The sequence below is a fragment of the Chiloscyllium plagiosum genome, chromosome 31 (assembly GCF_004010195.1).
Source record: "Chiloscyllium plagiosum isolate BGI_BamShark_2017 chromosome 31, ASM401019v2, whole genome shotgun sequence".
NCBI classification, from domain to species: domain Eukaryota; kingdom Metazoa; phylum Chordata; class Chondrichthyes; order Orectolobiformes; family Hemiscylliidae; genus Chiloscyllium; species Chiloscyllium plagiosum.
Window position 1 is genome coordinate 18,849,726 of NC_057740.1, and position 14,212 is coordinate 18,863,937.

Genomic DNA, 14,212 nt, shown 5'->3' on the forward strand with positions numbered 1-14,212 from the left:
TATTGTTCTGAGCTGTCTGTGGGGAGAGGTTTTTAACCCAGGTGTGTGTTGTGGTGTCCTCTTTGTTGTGTGTTAGTTTGGCCATTTTTTCTTTTAGTGCCTTTTTTTGCGGTGTGTAGTCCTGTTCTATCCTATGGTGACGGCCTGTTCTATGGTCCGGGTCCATTCCTGATTAGTGGTTTTTGAAATTAATGACTTTTGGCGTGCAATACTGGCCAAGGGACTCCACTACAACCACAGGGACGCCAAGACAGCAGACTTCCTAGCAGCACTAGAATGCAACCAACTCCCATTCCTAGACGTGATGGTACAGAGAACACCAAACGGAGAATTCACCACAAAGGTATACAGGAAAGCCACACTCACGGATTCGATTCTTTCGGCATTCATGCAGGAACCAGAGTTGCTCGTATGTGGCGCTTAGACGGTTAGCGCAGGATTCCCATTTCCTGGCTTGTCTTAGCGTCTCTCGCTAACCAAACAGCTAATATTGACTCAAGCTGAAAACTTTCCCCAATATGGGCATCTGACAAAGAAAACGCATGTTGTGTTTTCATCATCACTTGTCGATGGCCTTGCCTTGTGCCTGAACAAAGTGCAGTAAAGCAGCTTGCAGTTACACTTTTGGCTGCTACCCAGCAAGGTGAGGAGTGAAAATGCACCAACTGTACAAACTGCTCTATGAAATCCCACACATTCAGGATGGGAGCCTGAGATAATAATTATCCACATCCATTCCCTTAATTCTCCAGACTTAGCAACTTGAAAGATCCCCAGAACAGTCTTCACTGCACGCAATGTAAACAGTCCCAGTGTTTTTTGTTGATATGCAGTGACAGTACAAAGGATTTACATTTCTGGTCTCAAAAGACCCACTTTCTTCAACTTAAAAGCAAATTTTCCATGCTTGTGAAAACAGGAGCTGGTGCGCAATGAAATGGAAAATGTAGTTTCAATGCATTGGTCTTCAGTTCTAATGTTCAATTAGAGTTCACCTTTGGGGCAAAACAGAAGAATTGGGTTCTAAAATGTGGTTCTTCCTTTCTGACCCCGAATTACTTATTGCTGAAACTAGGAGTTCAAATGCCCAGCACTTTCCCATATAAACAGTGCTTGCCTCATTGAACACAATCATTTGTCACTGTGGAAACAAATAACTTTTAACCTTTAAGGCAATAGAACGACAGAAGTTGCATTTCTAAAGCACTTCCATGTTTTCACATCCAAACCATTTCATTTCCACTCAATTACTTTTGAAGTGAAATGTAGTGGTCCCACATTACTTAGGGAGTATCACCTACTAAGTTACACCCATCAAAAGATTCAGGAAATAATAATTAAGCAACATGCCAGCTATCAATAACCTGCCCCAAGAATGTAATGAGCAAGCCTGGCTTTGCACAAATGACAATCACACGAATGAGTTAATTAAAAATAAAACAAAATATGTTTACATTTGCCTGGAAACCCATTGACATAAACCCAGATGGAAGACATCTTCAAGTCAGCCTGATCCATGTAAATGATTACAATCAAGTTCTCACTCAACATCCTCTAGTATTGTGAAAGGAAGTGTGGTTGCCAGGAATTGAACTAATCTTCAACCAACGGACTGAATTCTCTTGTTTCATTTAACAGTTGGCTTCAATTGACTGCTTTTACTTGTCCTTGAAAAGACCTCAGACTAACAATAAGTTAAAGTCACTGAGGTGCCCTTTGCTCAACAGGACAATGTTTGGACTCACATAAAGGGAATTTAAAACAACTTCGATAATTGCAGCAGCTACAGGAATAAAAGCAACAAAAATCAGGGTCAGGTTTCAACTATTAGTTACAGTAGCTATGGATGAGTAACACTGCATTAATATTGCCATTGAGATCTTTACGTCAATAGATTGAAATTGGAACATGAGAAACACTTCCAAATGGAAGTTGAAAATAGTCAAGTGTGAACTGGTTCTGACATATATCATGATCTCCAGTGGAAAAGCCACACTACTGTTTTGTTGATATTACATGGCGTGCAGAAGAAACGGGCGGCACGGTGGCACAGTGGTTAGCACTGCTGCCTCACAGTGCCAGAGACCCGGGTTCAATTCCCGCCTCAGGCGACAGACTGTGTGGAGTTTGCACATTCTCCCCGTGTCTGCGTGGGTTTCCTCCGGGTACTCCGGTTTCCTCCCACAGTCCAAAGATGTGCAGGTCAGGTGAATTGGCCATGCTAAATTGCCCCTAGTGTTCAGTAAGGGGTAAATGTAGGGGTATGGGTGGTTGGCACTTCGGCGGGGCGGTGTGGACTTGTTGAGCCGAAGGGCCTGTTTCCACACTGTAAAGTAATCTAATCTAATCTAATCTAATCTAATCTAAAATCCTTTCTGTTCTTCAACTAAAACACAATGGTCACACTTCAAATTTACTGTGTTAGTTATAAATCACTGAGATGTGCAATGGTCATGGAAAACACGATATATATTTTTATTTTATTTCCCCAAAAGATTCAGCAAGGTCTTTGACATTGAGACGGGAGCCCAATGTAACCTCTCATCCAGAAGATGGCCAATAATTCATGTCTGCCTCAGTGCAGGCACATTCTGCTGCAGCTTATACAGTAGCGCCTCGACATATGAATGACCCCGTTCACGAACAAATCGGTTTACGAACAGGATTGTATAAAATTTTGCTTCAATGTACGTACGAAATTCAAGGTACGAACAAAGGTACGAACGCAAAAAGCCTGTGTGCAACCACGTGGCTTCATTGTTCTGCTTTGCTACACGCTTGTTGAACACAAAAGCTCTTGGGCCCCACGTCATCTAATCAGTTAGTCTTTGGCGCGTGCACTGTGAACAGCGTTCGTTGCTATGTCCAAACATTCTTATGCTATCCGAACGATGGAAAACATTGATTCAGGTCGCGAACTTTTCAGTTCGTGAACCGGGTCCCGGAACGGATTAAGTTCGTAAGTCGAGGCGCTACTGTACCCGACAGGGAGGCAGGATGTTACCACCAGAGACAGAAATCACAGGATCCACTGTCCCAGGCCCCAGCCTGAAAATAGCTATCCCTCCTCCTGATCCACCCCAGGTCCTAGCTGTTGGGCCCTGAATGTACCCTATCCCTGGTGACCAATTAATCAGACAGAACATTTTCCAGTTAATTCTCTGGATGAAAAAAGGAGAAACACACAAGCTCAGTAGTCTGTCAAGGAAGATCATATGGTGAGATGATTCAATGCACGGAAATAATTAACTGCCCCAAGGACACATTCTACTCTGGGATCTGTTGTTTCGGAAAAAACCAAAAGCAAGAATAAGGAATAGGTTACTCATCAAATCCAAGTCTTGTGGTTTAATATTGTGATCTAGTAAACCCAGGAATGCAAGTGACATTACATTAAATATACATTAACAAGATACAAAGGTACTACAGCAGTCACCGAATCTTCCTAATGTCGGAGTACACTTACCTTTATCAGAAACTTCCTCCTTTTCTGGCATTTTATCAAGGTCCAATTTATCGACATCTACATCTTGTGTAGAACCACAATCCACTGTGACTGCACCATGAGCGGTCTCTGTGCTGTAAGTGACGACAGAAGTCATGAGTGCACATTATATTGAAATTTAATAGATTCACATCCTTCCAAATTGTTGCAAATGGTATCTACAGTTTCAATTTATATTTCTGAAGGTATTCTGTTGAACTGGTCGATCAATTTTCTAGGTCAGTGCCATCTAAATTTATCTAGAACCACAGAAACAGGAAAAAATTGAGCCTTTCCCATCATGCCTAACCTATATCTTAATGCAGTAGCTTTAACATCCCTGCTAAACAAAATAAAACCTCAGTTTAAAATTTCCATTTGACCCTCAGCTGCAACAGGTATCTGTGTGCGTAGCACAGTGGGAAGGAAACAGTTCCACATTTCCACTATGCTTTGTATAATTTTCTGATATCACCCCCAACTCCACAAAATGGCTATGCTCTAATTTTAAAAAGGTGCAGCCCCCTCATCCTCAAGTTTCCCTCTACGTGTCCAATCCAAATCATTTTAAACACTTCTGAGTGAACACAAGCCTCAACTATCCTCATCATTTACCCCTTTCAGTCCTACGATCATTCTGGTAAATCAGCGCTATACCCCCTGCATGGCCAGTATATCCTACCTGAGATATACAGTGTCCAGAACTGAACACAGTATTCCAAACACTGAATTTAAATTTCTTTTATATAAATATTTTTATTGAAAAAGAGATTGAATTTTTAACAAAATTATAAAACTACAAAATAGTATAACAATCTGTTATAATATAACAATAAACGAACTACTACTCTACTCCACAAAGAGTTTAAAAGAAAAAATTTTTTTAAAAAAATCTACCCATACTACAATTCAATAAATAATTAGACATAAACTAAATTAAATCAGACTGAACCAAGGCAAATTAAATTAAGTTACAACACCCAGCGCAACCCCACCAAAGCTCCCCATTAACGGGAGCTTCAGTTGGCATTTGGGATTCTACCTCCCAGGGGCCCCTGGCCTGCCAGACACATCTCTCGTGATTACACAAAGGCTCTGACCAATATAGTTGACAAGCCTGCGTCCATATAGTTCAAAAAGGGCTGCCACGACCTACAGAAGAGTTCAGTTTTCTGGTGCCCCATATTTGTAAGGAAGTACAGGGGGATGTGCTCCATAGTTAACCTACACCTAAAGTCCTGGGGGATTTTCCAATATCCAGCTCATCAGAATATTCCTCCTCGCACAATATGAAAGGATATTAAACAGGTTCTTCCCATGCGCATCTAAAGAGGGGAGATTCGGCAGGCCCAAGAGGGGGGGCACCGGAAGTACCTTGACCTCTGTTCCCAAGACCCCTTCCAAAAATACTCCCTATAGCACCCCAATATCTATGAAGCTTGCGACATAACCACAAGCAATGAATAAGAGTACCAATATCTGTTTTACATTTGGGACCCATTGGAGATGCTCCTTCCTTAGGTTTCGCAAGCTGTTCCAGTGCGAAATAAGCCCTGTGGAGAACCTTCAATTGCACAGCCTACATCTTATTACAAATTGAAATCTTCCTCACGTTCTCCCAAGTATCCTTCCATGCCTCTAACGAGATCTCCACTCCCAATTCCTAAGTCCAGATCCCACACAGCCGTTCAATGTCCTATGTGACACTACCTCCTAGTAAATGGTAGAGGGTACTGATCGAGAGAGTACCTGTGGGCCCAAGTGCTCTCCTCTCCACATCAGACTTATAGGGATTAACCAATAATGTAGTCTTTTTCTGCATAAAGTCCCAAATCTGAAAATAACTAAGGAGATCCCTCCTAGACAGTTCACGTTCCTGGCTCAGCTTATCGAAAGACATCATGACCTCCCCCTCAAATAAATCTCCCAAACAGGAAACTCCTCTCAATTCCCAGAGTCTAAATCCAGAATCCATCAATCCCAGCTGGAATCCTGGCATTCCTACTATGGGAGTAAAAAGGGAAGTTTTTTTATAAATTGCCCTAACTTTGTCACATCATTCTCCATGCTTTAACCGTGTTAAGGACAATTGGACTTCTGCAGTACTCCAGGTCAGTCCTCATCTTGTCCATAAACAATAAGTTAATGAGGAGGCATTTTGCCTGGGAGGACTCAACATCCAGCCAAATTGACCTCAGGTCCTGGCAAGGCCAGTCACATTGGATAATAAGGAACTTAATGGATATTTCTTAAAATCTAGAAAGTCCACACCCCCCATCCCCTGCAAGAGCTGCAATTTAGCAAGCTTAATAAGAGGCCACCTGTGGCGCCAGATGAAAGAGCTGAGCCATCTGTTAAGCCTCCATAGTGCTTGCCTAGGCAGTATCAAAGGGAACATTTGCATGGGATATAATAAACTAGGAAGAACATTATTTTAACCAGAACCATTCTACCCAACCAAGAAATCGGAACAGCCTCCCAATGCTGAAGGTCCGGTTTTATCTTCTTTGGCAGCTGCACAAAATCAGCTTTGTATAATTGATCAAAGACCAGAGCAATAACAATGTCTAAATACAGGAAACCTCCCTGTGGCCACCTGAAAGGGAGTCGGATTCCACCCCCAAGATCAGGTACTCCGACAAAACCCCCAACAGGCATGGCCTCCGACTTCATTACATTGATTTTATACCCAGAGAAAGAACCGAACAAATTTATCACTTGTATTATGTGGGGCACAGATATTGACAGGTTAATTGGAAAAAGAAGAACATCATCTGCAAAAAGGGTGATTTTATGCCCCCCTGATTCCACCTCCGGAGCAATTGCATTGGGGGTCCCTTAGGATTGGGGTCACTACATAATACTGCCACCCACCTAGCGAAGAAGCCCCAAGACCAAACCGTTCCAGGACATAAGGAGTACGGCCACTCCACCCGATCAAACGCTTTCCTCTGCATCCAGGGAGACTACCAAGCCTGGAATTGACCCTTGCTGGCATACCTGGACCATATGCAGTACTCTTCTAACCTTGTTAGAGGACTTGCGACCCTTAATAAAACCTGTCTGGTCTCCTTTACAATGGAGGGCAATACCTTCTCCAACCTCAACAGTAGCATTTTTGACAAAATTTTAAAATCCACATTTAATAGCGATAAGGGCCTGCACAGAGCACAATCCTCTGGGGTTTTCCCTATGTTGAGAATAAGGTAGACATTAGCTTCTCTCAGAGAGAAAGGGAGGCAGTCCTCACTGTATGAATAATTCTACATGTCCAACATTAGCCTGGCCAATAGGTTTATAAACTCCTTATAAAATTTGCTCTGAAATCCATCTGGGCCAGGCGCTTTATTGCTCTGGATCTACCTCACCACCTCCTGAATCTCTTGGATTGTCAGAGGAGATACTTGCTCTGAAGTTACACCTGGGAGGTCCATGGTCTTAAGAAAGGACTCCATCTTCGCCAACCTGTCCTCACAGCCCTCTGACCAGAACAACTCAATAGAATTTCCTAAATGCCGCGTTAATCTTTTTTGGAATCGCAAGTGAGAGAACCAGCACACTCCCTGATGGATGTGATAGATTGGGGGGCACTCTCCTTCCTGGCCAGTTATGCCAGGTGTCTACCCGGCTTATCACCGTACTCGAATAACTTCTGTTTCGCAATGGAGATCTCCCTCTTTGCTGTCTGGGTGAGTGCAGAGTTCAGAGCAGCCCTGAGGGCTGTAACCCACTGCAACTTGGTCACAGACAGCCTATTAAAGTATGCCATCTCGGCTGCCTTCAACCGGGCCACAAGCTTACGCTGCTGCTTTCCTCTCTGCCACTTCCGGGTCGCCGAGTAAGAAATAATCAAACCCTTTGCATCGGCTTTGGCAGTCTCCCAGAGAACCGATGGGTTACTGGCTCTACCCAAATTAATGTACCAAAAGATTTTAAATTCCTGCGAAAAATACTCAGTAACCTTACCATCCTTCAGGAGGAAAAGACCCATGCACCAATGCTGCAAGCCTATCCCATTGCCTCTGGCTTTAATCTCCAGATACACTGCCGCATAAACAGAAATGGCTACATTCCCAATTCTATAGGACATCACCGAATCCAAAAAGGCCAGTGGAGCAAAATATATGTGAACCCTAGTGTGGCACTTATGTGGGTTGGAGAACAAGGTAAAGTCCCTACCCTCAGGGTGAAGATATCTCCACACGTCCATCAGTTCTCTGGATTGCGAGGATATGCCCGCGAGACCCCTGGACATCCTGTCTAACTCGGGGTCCATAAGCTGACTAAAGTCTCCCCCCCTATAATAGTATGGCGCGCTCCAAGGAAAGTGCATCCGTTAAAAATTTGAGGGGGTGTGCCAGGGCACAATTTACATTCAAAATCCTGTACTCCTCTCCATGTATTAAAGCTTTGAGGATCACAAACCATTTATATTTGGCATTAATTTGGTCTAACAGCTGAAACGGGAGATTCTTCTGAATGAGTACAGCTACTCCTCTGCTTTTAGAATTAAAAGGAGGAAAAAAACACCTAGCCACCCTCCCCGCTGAACTTAAAATGCTCCTTATTGCATAAATATGTTTCTTGTAACAGGGCTACATCGACCCCAAGGCTTGAAAGTATCTTATTTCTCTTAACCGGTGGATGACTCCCCTTAATATTCCAGGTGCATCATTTAAATGAACAACTAGCCACAGCTGTCTGAGACACCCCATAACCCCGAGGGGAAAAGCCCCACTCAACACGCCGAGTGAAAACAGTAAAAGATTTGTATAAACTAGAAAATACAACTACAAAAATTACCAAAGCAAAACATTTAAAAACTACTTCTACAATGAACCAATACATAAAACAAATAAGAGGAGACTTTCCCCCTTACCCATACTGGGCATTCACACTACCCACTAACCCCTCCATGGCTCCTTCTAGCTGATGTCACGCCGCAAACTCAGGTAAAACAAAGTAAGAAAAAAAACCATGTGTTTTATAAGAAGAAAAACCATGTGTTTTATAAGAAGAAAATCAGAAGTGGGCATTCAACCTGTCTCACCCATACTTTGACCCAGATCAGTACTGATTTAAAAAACCCAAACCCCACCCCCATCCCTGACCAAGAAAGAGAAAAGAAAAGGGAATAATAGAAAAAAAGACAATGGAGAGGAGAAAAAGAAGGGAATTGAAAAAAGGACCCCCACATATTAAAATAGCAAAACCAGAAAAACAAGGTAAACCACACAGAAAACAAAACACTATTGTCCATATTACTAGAACCAGCCAGTCTATTTAAAAGAGTCCAGAAAGTCCTTTGGCTTTTCTGATCAGTCAAAATTATACACGGACCCTCCATGGCTGAAAGGTAGCACTGCCAGATATCTTACAGAGTACTGAATATTCAAGTCTCTCAGCCTCTTCTTTACCTCAAAGGCCTTCCTCTTGCCGAGCACAGCCACAGAAAAGTCCTGGAAAAGCATAATTTTTGATCCCTTGTATATCAGGGCCTGTGGATCCTTCTCCAGGTGTTCTGGAAGCTTGCAACACCATTTGTTTATCTCTATAATTCTGAAGTTGCACTAGGACTGGGTGGGGGCACTGGTCCGATCTCGGCCTGCACAGAGTGACCCAGTGGACCCGCTCGACTCACACCAGGCCCACTTCGACCTCTAACCCCAAGAACTGCAAGAGTCATTGCTCCATAAAGCTGACTAGCTGGCCTCCTTCCGCCCGATCAGGCCAGATGTTCTTCCGATGCTTTGAGGTCGGCGACTTGCTCCGCTAAGGCCTGTGCCAGCCTCTCCAGGGCCTGAGCCCGACCGCCAAGGATTCTGCTGCGGTCTCGGAAGCAACAGTCCATTGCTCCACCTCCTTCATGTGCTGCCTGAGATGCTGGATCTCCTGGTCATGCTTTTACAGCATGGCCGAGATCAGTTCCAGCCTGGTCCGGGGGTCTCCTCCATCGTTGAATCAATCTTCTCTCGGATTGTCACGAACTCCAAGACCAGACTTTGCTGAGCAGGTAAGTCCATAGGAACGTTCGCGGAGGCCAACGCTGTGGCTATGGGCATGTCCGTTCCTGCAGGGGAGTGCCCCGCTTGTTGCGATCCTTGCGGGCCATTTCCCTTAGTCATCTTCCTTGAACAACAAAACTAATACACAGCGATTCTGGGGACCAAAGACTGCCAATATTTGCCATAATAGCTAAAAAAGGGAGGGTAAATTCACCACCTTGGTGCAGAGCTAAGCAGGTTAGACCTACTGGATCACCACCATCTAGGATCTCAAATTTCATTTTTAATCATGTGTCACGCATGATTGCCCTGATGTCCTGCCAAGGATTCTCATTAAAAATCAATGACTTACTTATATAAGATATTCAACAGTTACTTTAGCTCCTGAGAGTGAGAAATGCAATTTTAATTCATGGCAGGTTGCAACCAATTGGTATGCAATAAATAAAAAGGGACTGTGGAGAACAGAGAGTACTTGGCCTTGAGGTTACTGGCTTGCTGAAGGAGCCGATCAATCCAGTTGCAACTGCACGATTTGTTCAATTATCCACATAACTAAATGATCATTTTAATATTTATTCAAATCAGAGTTCTGGTAATGGTTTCAGAGGTATTTGATTAGGTTGAATCATTCAAGTTGGAGAGACATCCACTCTGCATTTTCAAAGAAAAAAAACCTTCATGCGCAGATGTTGATTATACAATTCTTGGTTTAGGTGGAAATCCAGATATTAATTTTCATTTTGAGGAGCAAGCAGTGAGTCTAATATCTATTGAAAAAGAATATTGTACTATTGAATAGTACAATCACTTATTCAGTTGTCCAAAGTTAACTGGCCTTCAAATCTTAAATAAGGTCTGGTGCTGTGCTATTCTACTAATTCTCAAAGAATCCTTTCCAATCGACACAAGATCTAGTCAAAGCTTTTCTGACCTTTCAAAAACTTTTCCAGAGGCAGTGAAGATACTGTAAATGCCCTAGTGAACCAGAATTAAACAATATCTGCAGTCTCCAATATGCAAAGCATAAGAATGACAAGAGACCCAAAAGGTAAAGCACACAGACAACCGTTTTAATAAGGATTAAAACTTCAGTTTTAATCCATGTTCAGAAAAGTAAAGTCTTGAATCTCTGGAGCAGGTTTACCGCAAATGGAAATACAACACAGCTAGGTAGCAAGGTACCCTTGGAAAAGTATACAGTTCCCATTCCAAGTGAAGGGGACTGATCATGTTGAGAGTTGGGATTGGTCACCTACATAGGGATTCTAATAGCATCAAGGGACATGGGGAATATGCAGGAAAGTGGAGTTGAGGTAGATGATCAGTCATGCTCTATAACGGGCTGAAAGGCTTACTCCAGCACCCACAGTCCTCACTATATGCTACATCAGGTGATGTAGAAGTTCAGCCATGAAGTAATGAATGGTACAGTTGGCTAGAGGAAATCACATGCCCACTCCTGTTCCTCATGTTATCAGAGACAACCAACCCAAACTATCAAAAGTTAGTAATCTTCAACCTTTCCTGGACTCAACAAAACTAAGGCAAATTCTCTTAAGCAGGAAGACAACTGAGTAAGAATTAATTAACCTTGAACTTCTGCAACAAAACTGATGCGAGTTTTATGTAGGGTCCTTTAGTAAAGGGAAGAAAAATGTGTCCATTCTTATCCCAAATTACCGAGCCATCCCTACAGCTTGGATTTTTGCTGTGGCTGAACACAATTAGTCTTCTGCAGTAGATACAAATCCAAAACTTAACCAGGGAGAGAACTTGGAAATTCTCTTGGCACGGAACAAATATGGTCTTAGCAGAAATCAGGTGCAGTGAGGAGAGGATGGATTAAGAGAAGGTGACAAGACAGCTAACAATACAGTCATGAACATGAGGGTGGAAGTGAAACTGTTGGCTAGTGACAACCCCCTCACTCTCAAGAAACTCTTTCAAGTGCAGGATGAGGTTTAATGGCCACGTGATTGACAAAGGGAACATGTCAGGGCTACAAGCTGACCTTAAAATGTACGTTGCAGACAACAGGGTAGCATTTCCGCACAAGGACATTAAAAGGACAAGAGCAGATGAAACATTGAAAATTGGAATCTGTGCAATTCATTTCAAAACCATAGGATGTCCCAAAGACAATGGCATACTTTGGAAGTGTAGTCACTGTTGTAATGCAGGAAATTCAATAGCCAAGTTGTACACAGCAAGCTCCCAGAAATAGCAATGTGTTAATGACCAGATAATCTGATGTGAATTAGGAATAAGTAATGGCCAGGACAAAGTACAACTTTTCTGTTCTTCTTCAAATCTATCACAGGATTTTTTACTTTTATCTGGGAGGACAGTCGGTGACTGAGTTTAACACCTTGGGGCGTCACGGTGGCTCAGTGGTTAGCACTGCTGCCTCACAGCATCAGGGTCCCAGATTCGATTTCAGTCTCGGGTGACTGTCTGTGTGGAGTTTGCACATTCTCCCTGTGTCTGCGTGGGTTTCCTCCCACAGTCCAAAGACGTGCAGGTTAGGTGAATTGGCCCATGCTAAATTGCCCATAGTGTTAGGTGCATTAGTCAGAGGGAAATGGGTCTGGGTGGGTTACTCTTCAGAGGGTCGATGTGGACTGGTTGTGCCAAAGGGCCTGTTTTCACACTGTAGGGGATCTAATCTAATCTGAAATCTGACATCTGACACTTCTGACAGAGTCACACACCCTCAGTTCCAAAGAATCATACGACTCAATGTGTTAACTTTGTTCCTCTCTCCACAGATACCTTCAGACCAGCAGTTTGTGATTTTATTTCAGGACTACACTGGCGAGTCAGTCTTGAGTTTTGTGCTCAAGTCTATGGAATGGAACTTTAACCCACAATCTTCTGACTCATAGGTGAAAATGCCATTAACTGAGCCACACCAACACACAAGGAAATGTCAAGGGGAAACCCCATGGTGACAGATATTTTACAACCTTCCCCAGAACAAATCTCCCCCAAAGTGCAACAGTCTCAAGGGGGAAGAGAAAAGTACAGAAGTAAATTTACCAGAAGGCAAAATGGATTTTTTTTAAGTCTCCACCTAACAGCACAGTGAAACACAAGTCAGCTTTTAGATATCAGCACAGCCTTCCTTGCCGTTGTTCTATATTCACCCAGTTTTATACTGATAAAAGCTAGATCATTAGAAATTGGGTCATAAGAAATGATGCTTAGAACTGGTATTATCATCTTGCCTAAACACATTTGCAAAGCTACATTTTAGTCAATTTCTACACTTGTCCCTCATTTTTAGTTATGACAGAACATACATGAATCACAGGTGGTGCAAAAAATATTTGACCACACAGCAAGTCAGGCAACACCCATAATGAGAATCAGGTTGATTACCAGGATTTTCTGTTGTTTTTATTTCAGATAACCAACATTTGCGGCACTTACATTGATCAAACGGATGTATCTTATTTCAGCCTCAAATTCTGATACCCCACCTTTTACCATTGGTTTGAATTTGGGCAAGATACCACATACCACTCTGACTTGGAAACATAATTGCGCTCTTTCACTGTCAACTAGGTCAAAATTCTTAAACTCACCGTCTAGTAAAACTGAGGGTCTCTCTTCACTCCAAGGACTGCAACAGTTCAAAAAGGCAGCTCAGTATCAGCTTCTCCAGAGAAACTGGAGATGTGCAATTAGTATTGGCATAGCCCACATTCCATGAACAAATGGAAAAAAATCTTTGAAGCCACAAGATTATTTCAATATCAAGTAAAACATGAATTAACCTTGTGCCACCCATAGATGATCAAGCTGGTGGGGTGCAGTAATTACTCACTAAGTGAGTAGAACCCAAACAATCAACCACTTTGTCTACTTAAAAAGGGAAGATCCTCAGGAATCTGCCAATGTACTACAAAATGGCTTGAAGGGACACTATGTTATAGTCTGTAAATATTAATCAAAATGGCATGCTCAGGGAAGAACACTGATAAAGGACAGAAACATAAGTGAAAGTGTATGCAGATTAATGATAAGTAAACAAGGTTAGTCTAACCAGTACAGGAATGCAGTAAAGTCAGTATAACTGTACTGTTTCACAACAAAGAAATCAGGTCAGTTTTGGTCACTTATTGTGCAATTTAGAACATAGAACAATACAGCACAGAACAGGCCCTTCGGCCCACGATGTTGTGCCGAACATTTGTCCTAGCTTAAGCACCCATCCATGTACCTATCCAATTGCCGCTTAAAGGTCACCAAAGATTCTGACTCTACCACTACCACAGGCAGCGCATTCCATGCCCCCACCACTCATTATTGGCCAGTTAACCTTCATATCTCATTTTTCCTCTGCGTATTTCCTTCTTAGTAATCCTCTGTTGCTCTTTAAAAGCTTCCCAGTCCTCAGTTTTCCTAATTATCTTTGCTATGTTCTCCCTTTTCTCTTTTAACTTTATATGTTTCTTAACTTCCCTCGTCAGCCACGGCCGCCCATGCCTCCTCCTGGGATCTTTCTTCCTTTTAGGAATGAACTGATCCTGCAACTTCTGCATTATACACAGAAATATCCGCCATTGTTCCTCCACGGTCATCCCTGCTAAGGTATTGCACAATTGAACTTTGGCCAGCTCCTCCCTCATAGCTCCATAATTCCCTTTATTCAACAGAAATGCTGTCACTTCCGACTGTACCCTCTCCCTCTCAAATTGCAGATAGAAGCTTATTG

General features: G+C 42.7%; 1 protein-coding gene across 3 annotated transcripts in view; it reads right to left on the reverse strand.

Moving 5' to 3' along the window:
* Positions 1-14,212, reverse strand: part of acsbg2 (acyl-CoA synthetase bubblegum family member 2) — a 61,473-nt gene that overhangs the window by 36,466 nt on the left and 10,795 nt on the right. For all 3 annotated transcript variants that reach the window (XM_043721099.1, XM_043721097.1, XM_043721096.1), the window contains one exon: positions 3,467-3,579. In XM_043721099.1, coding sequence (XP_043577034.1) covers positions 3,467-3,497 — 31 coding nt within the window. In that variant the 5' untranslated portion in view covers positions 3,498-3,579. The remainder of the gene's footprint in view (positions 1-3,466; positions 3,580-14,212) is intronic.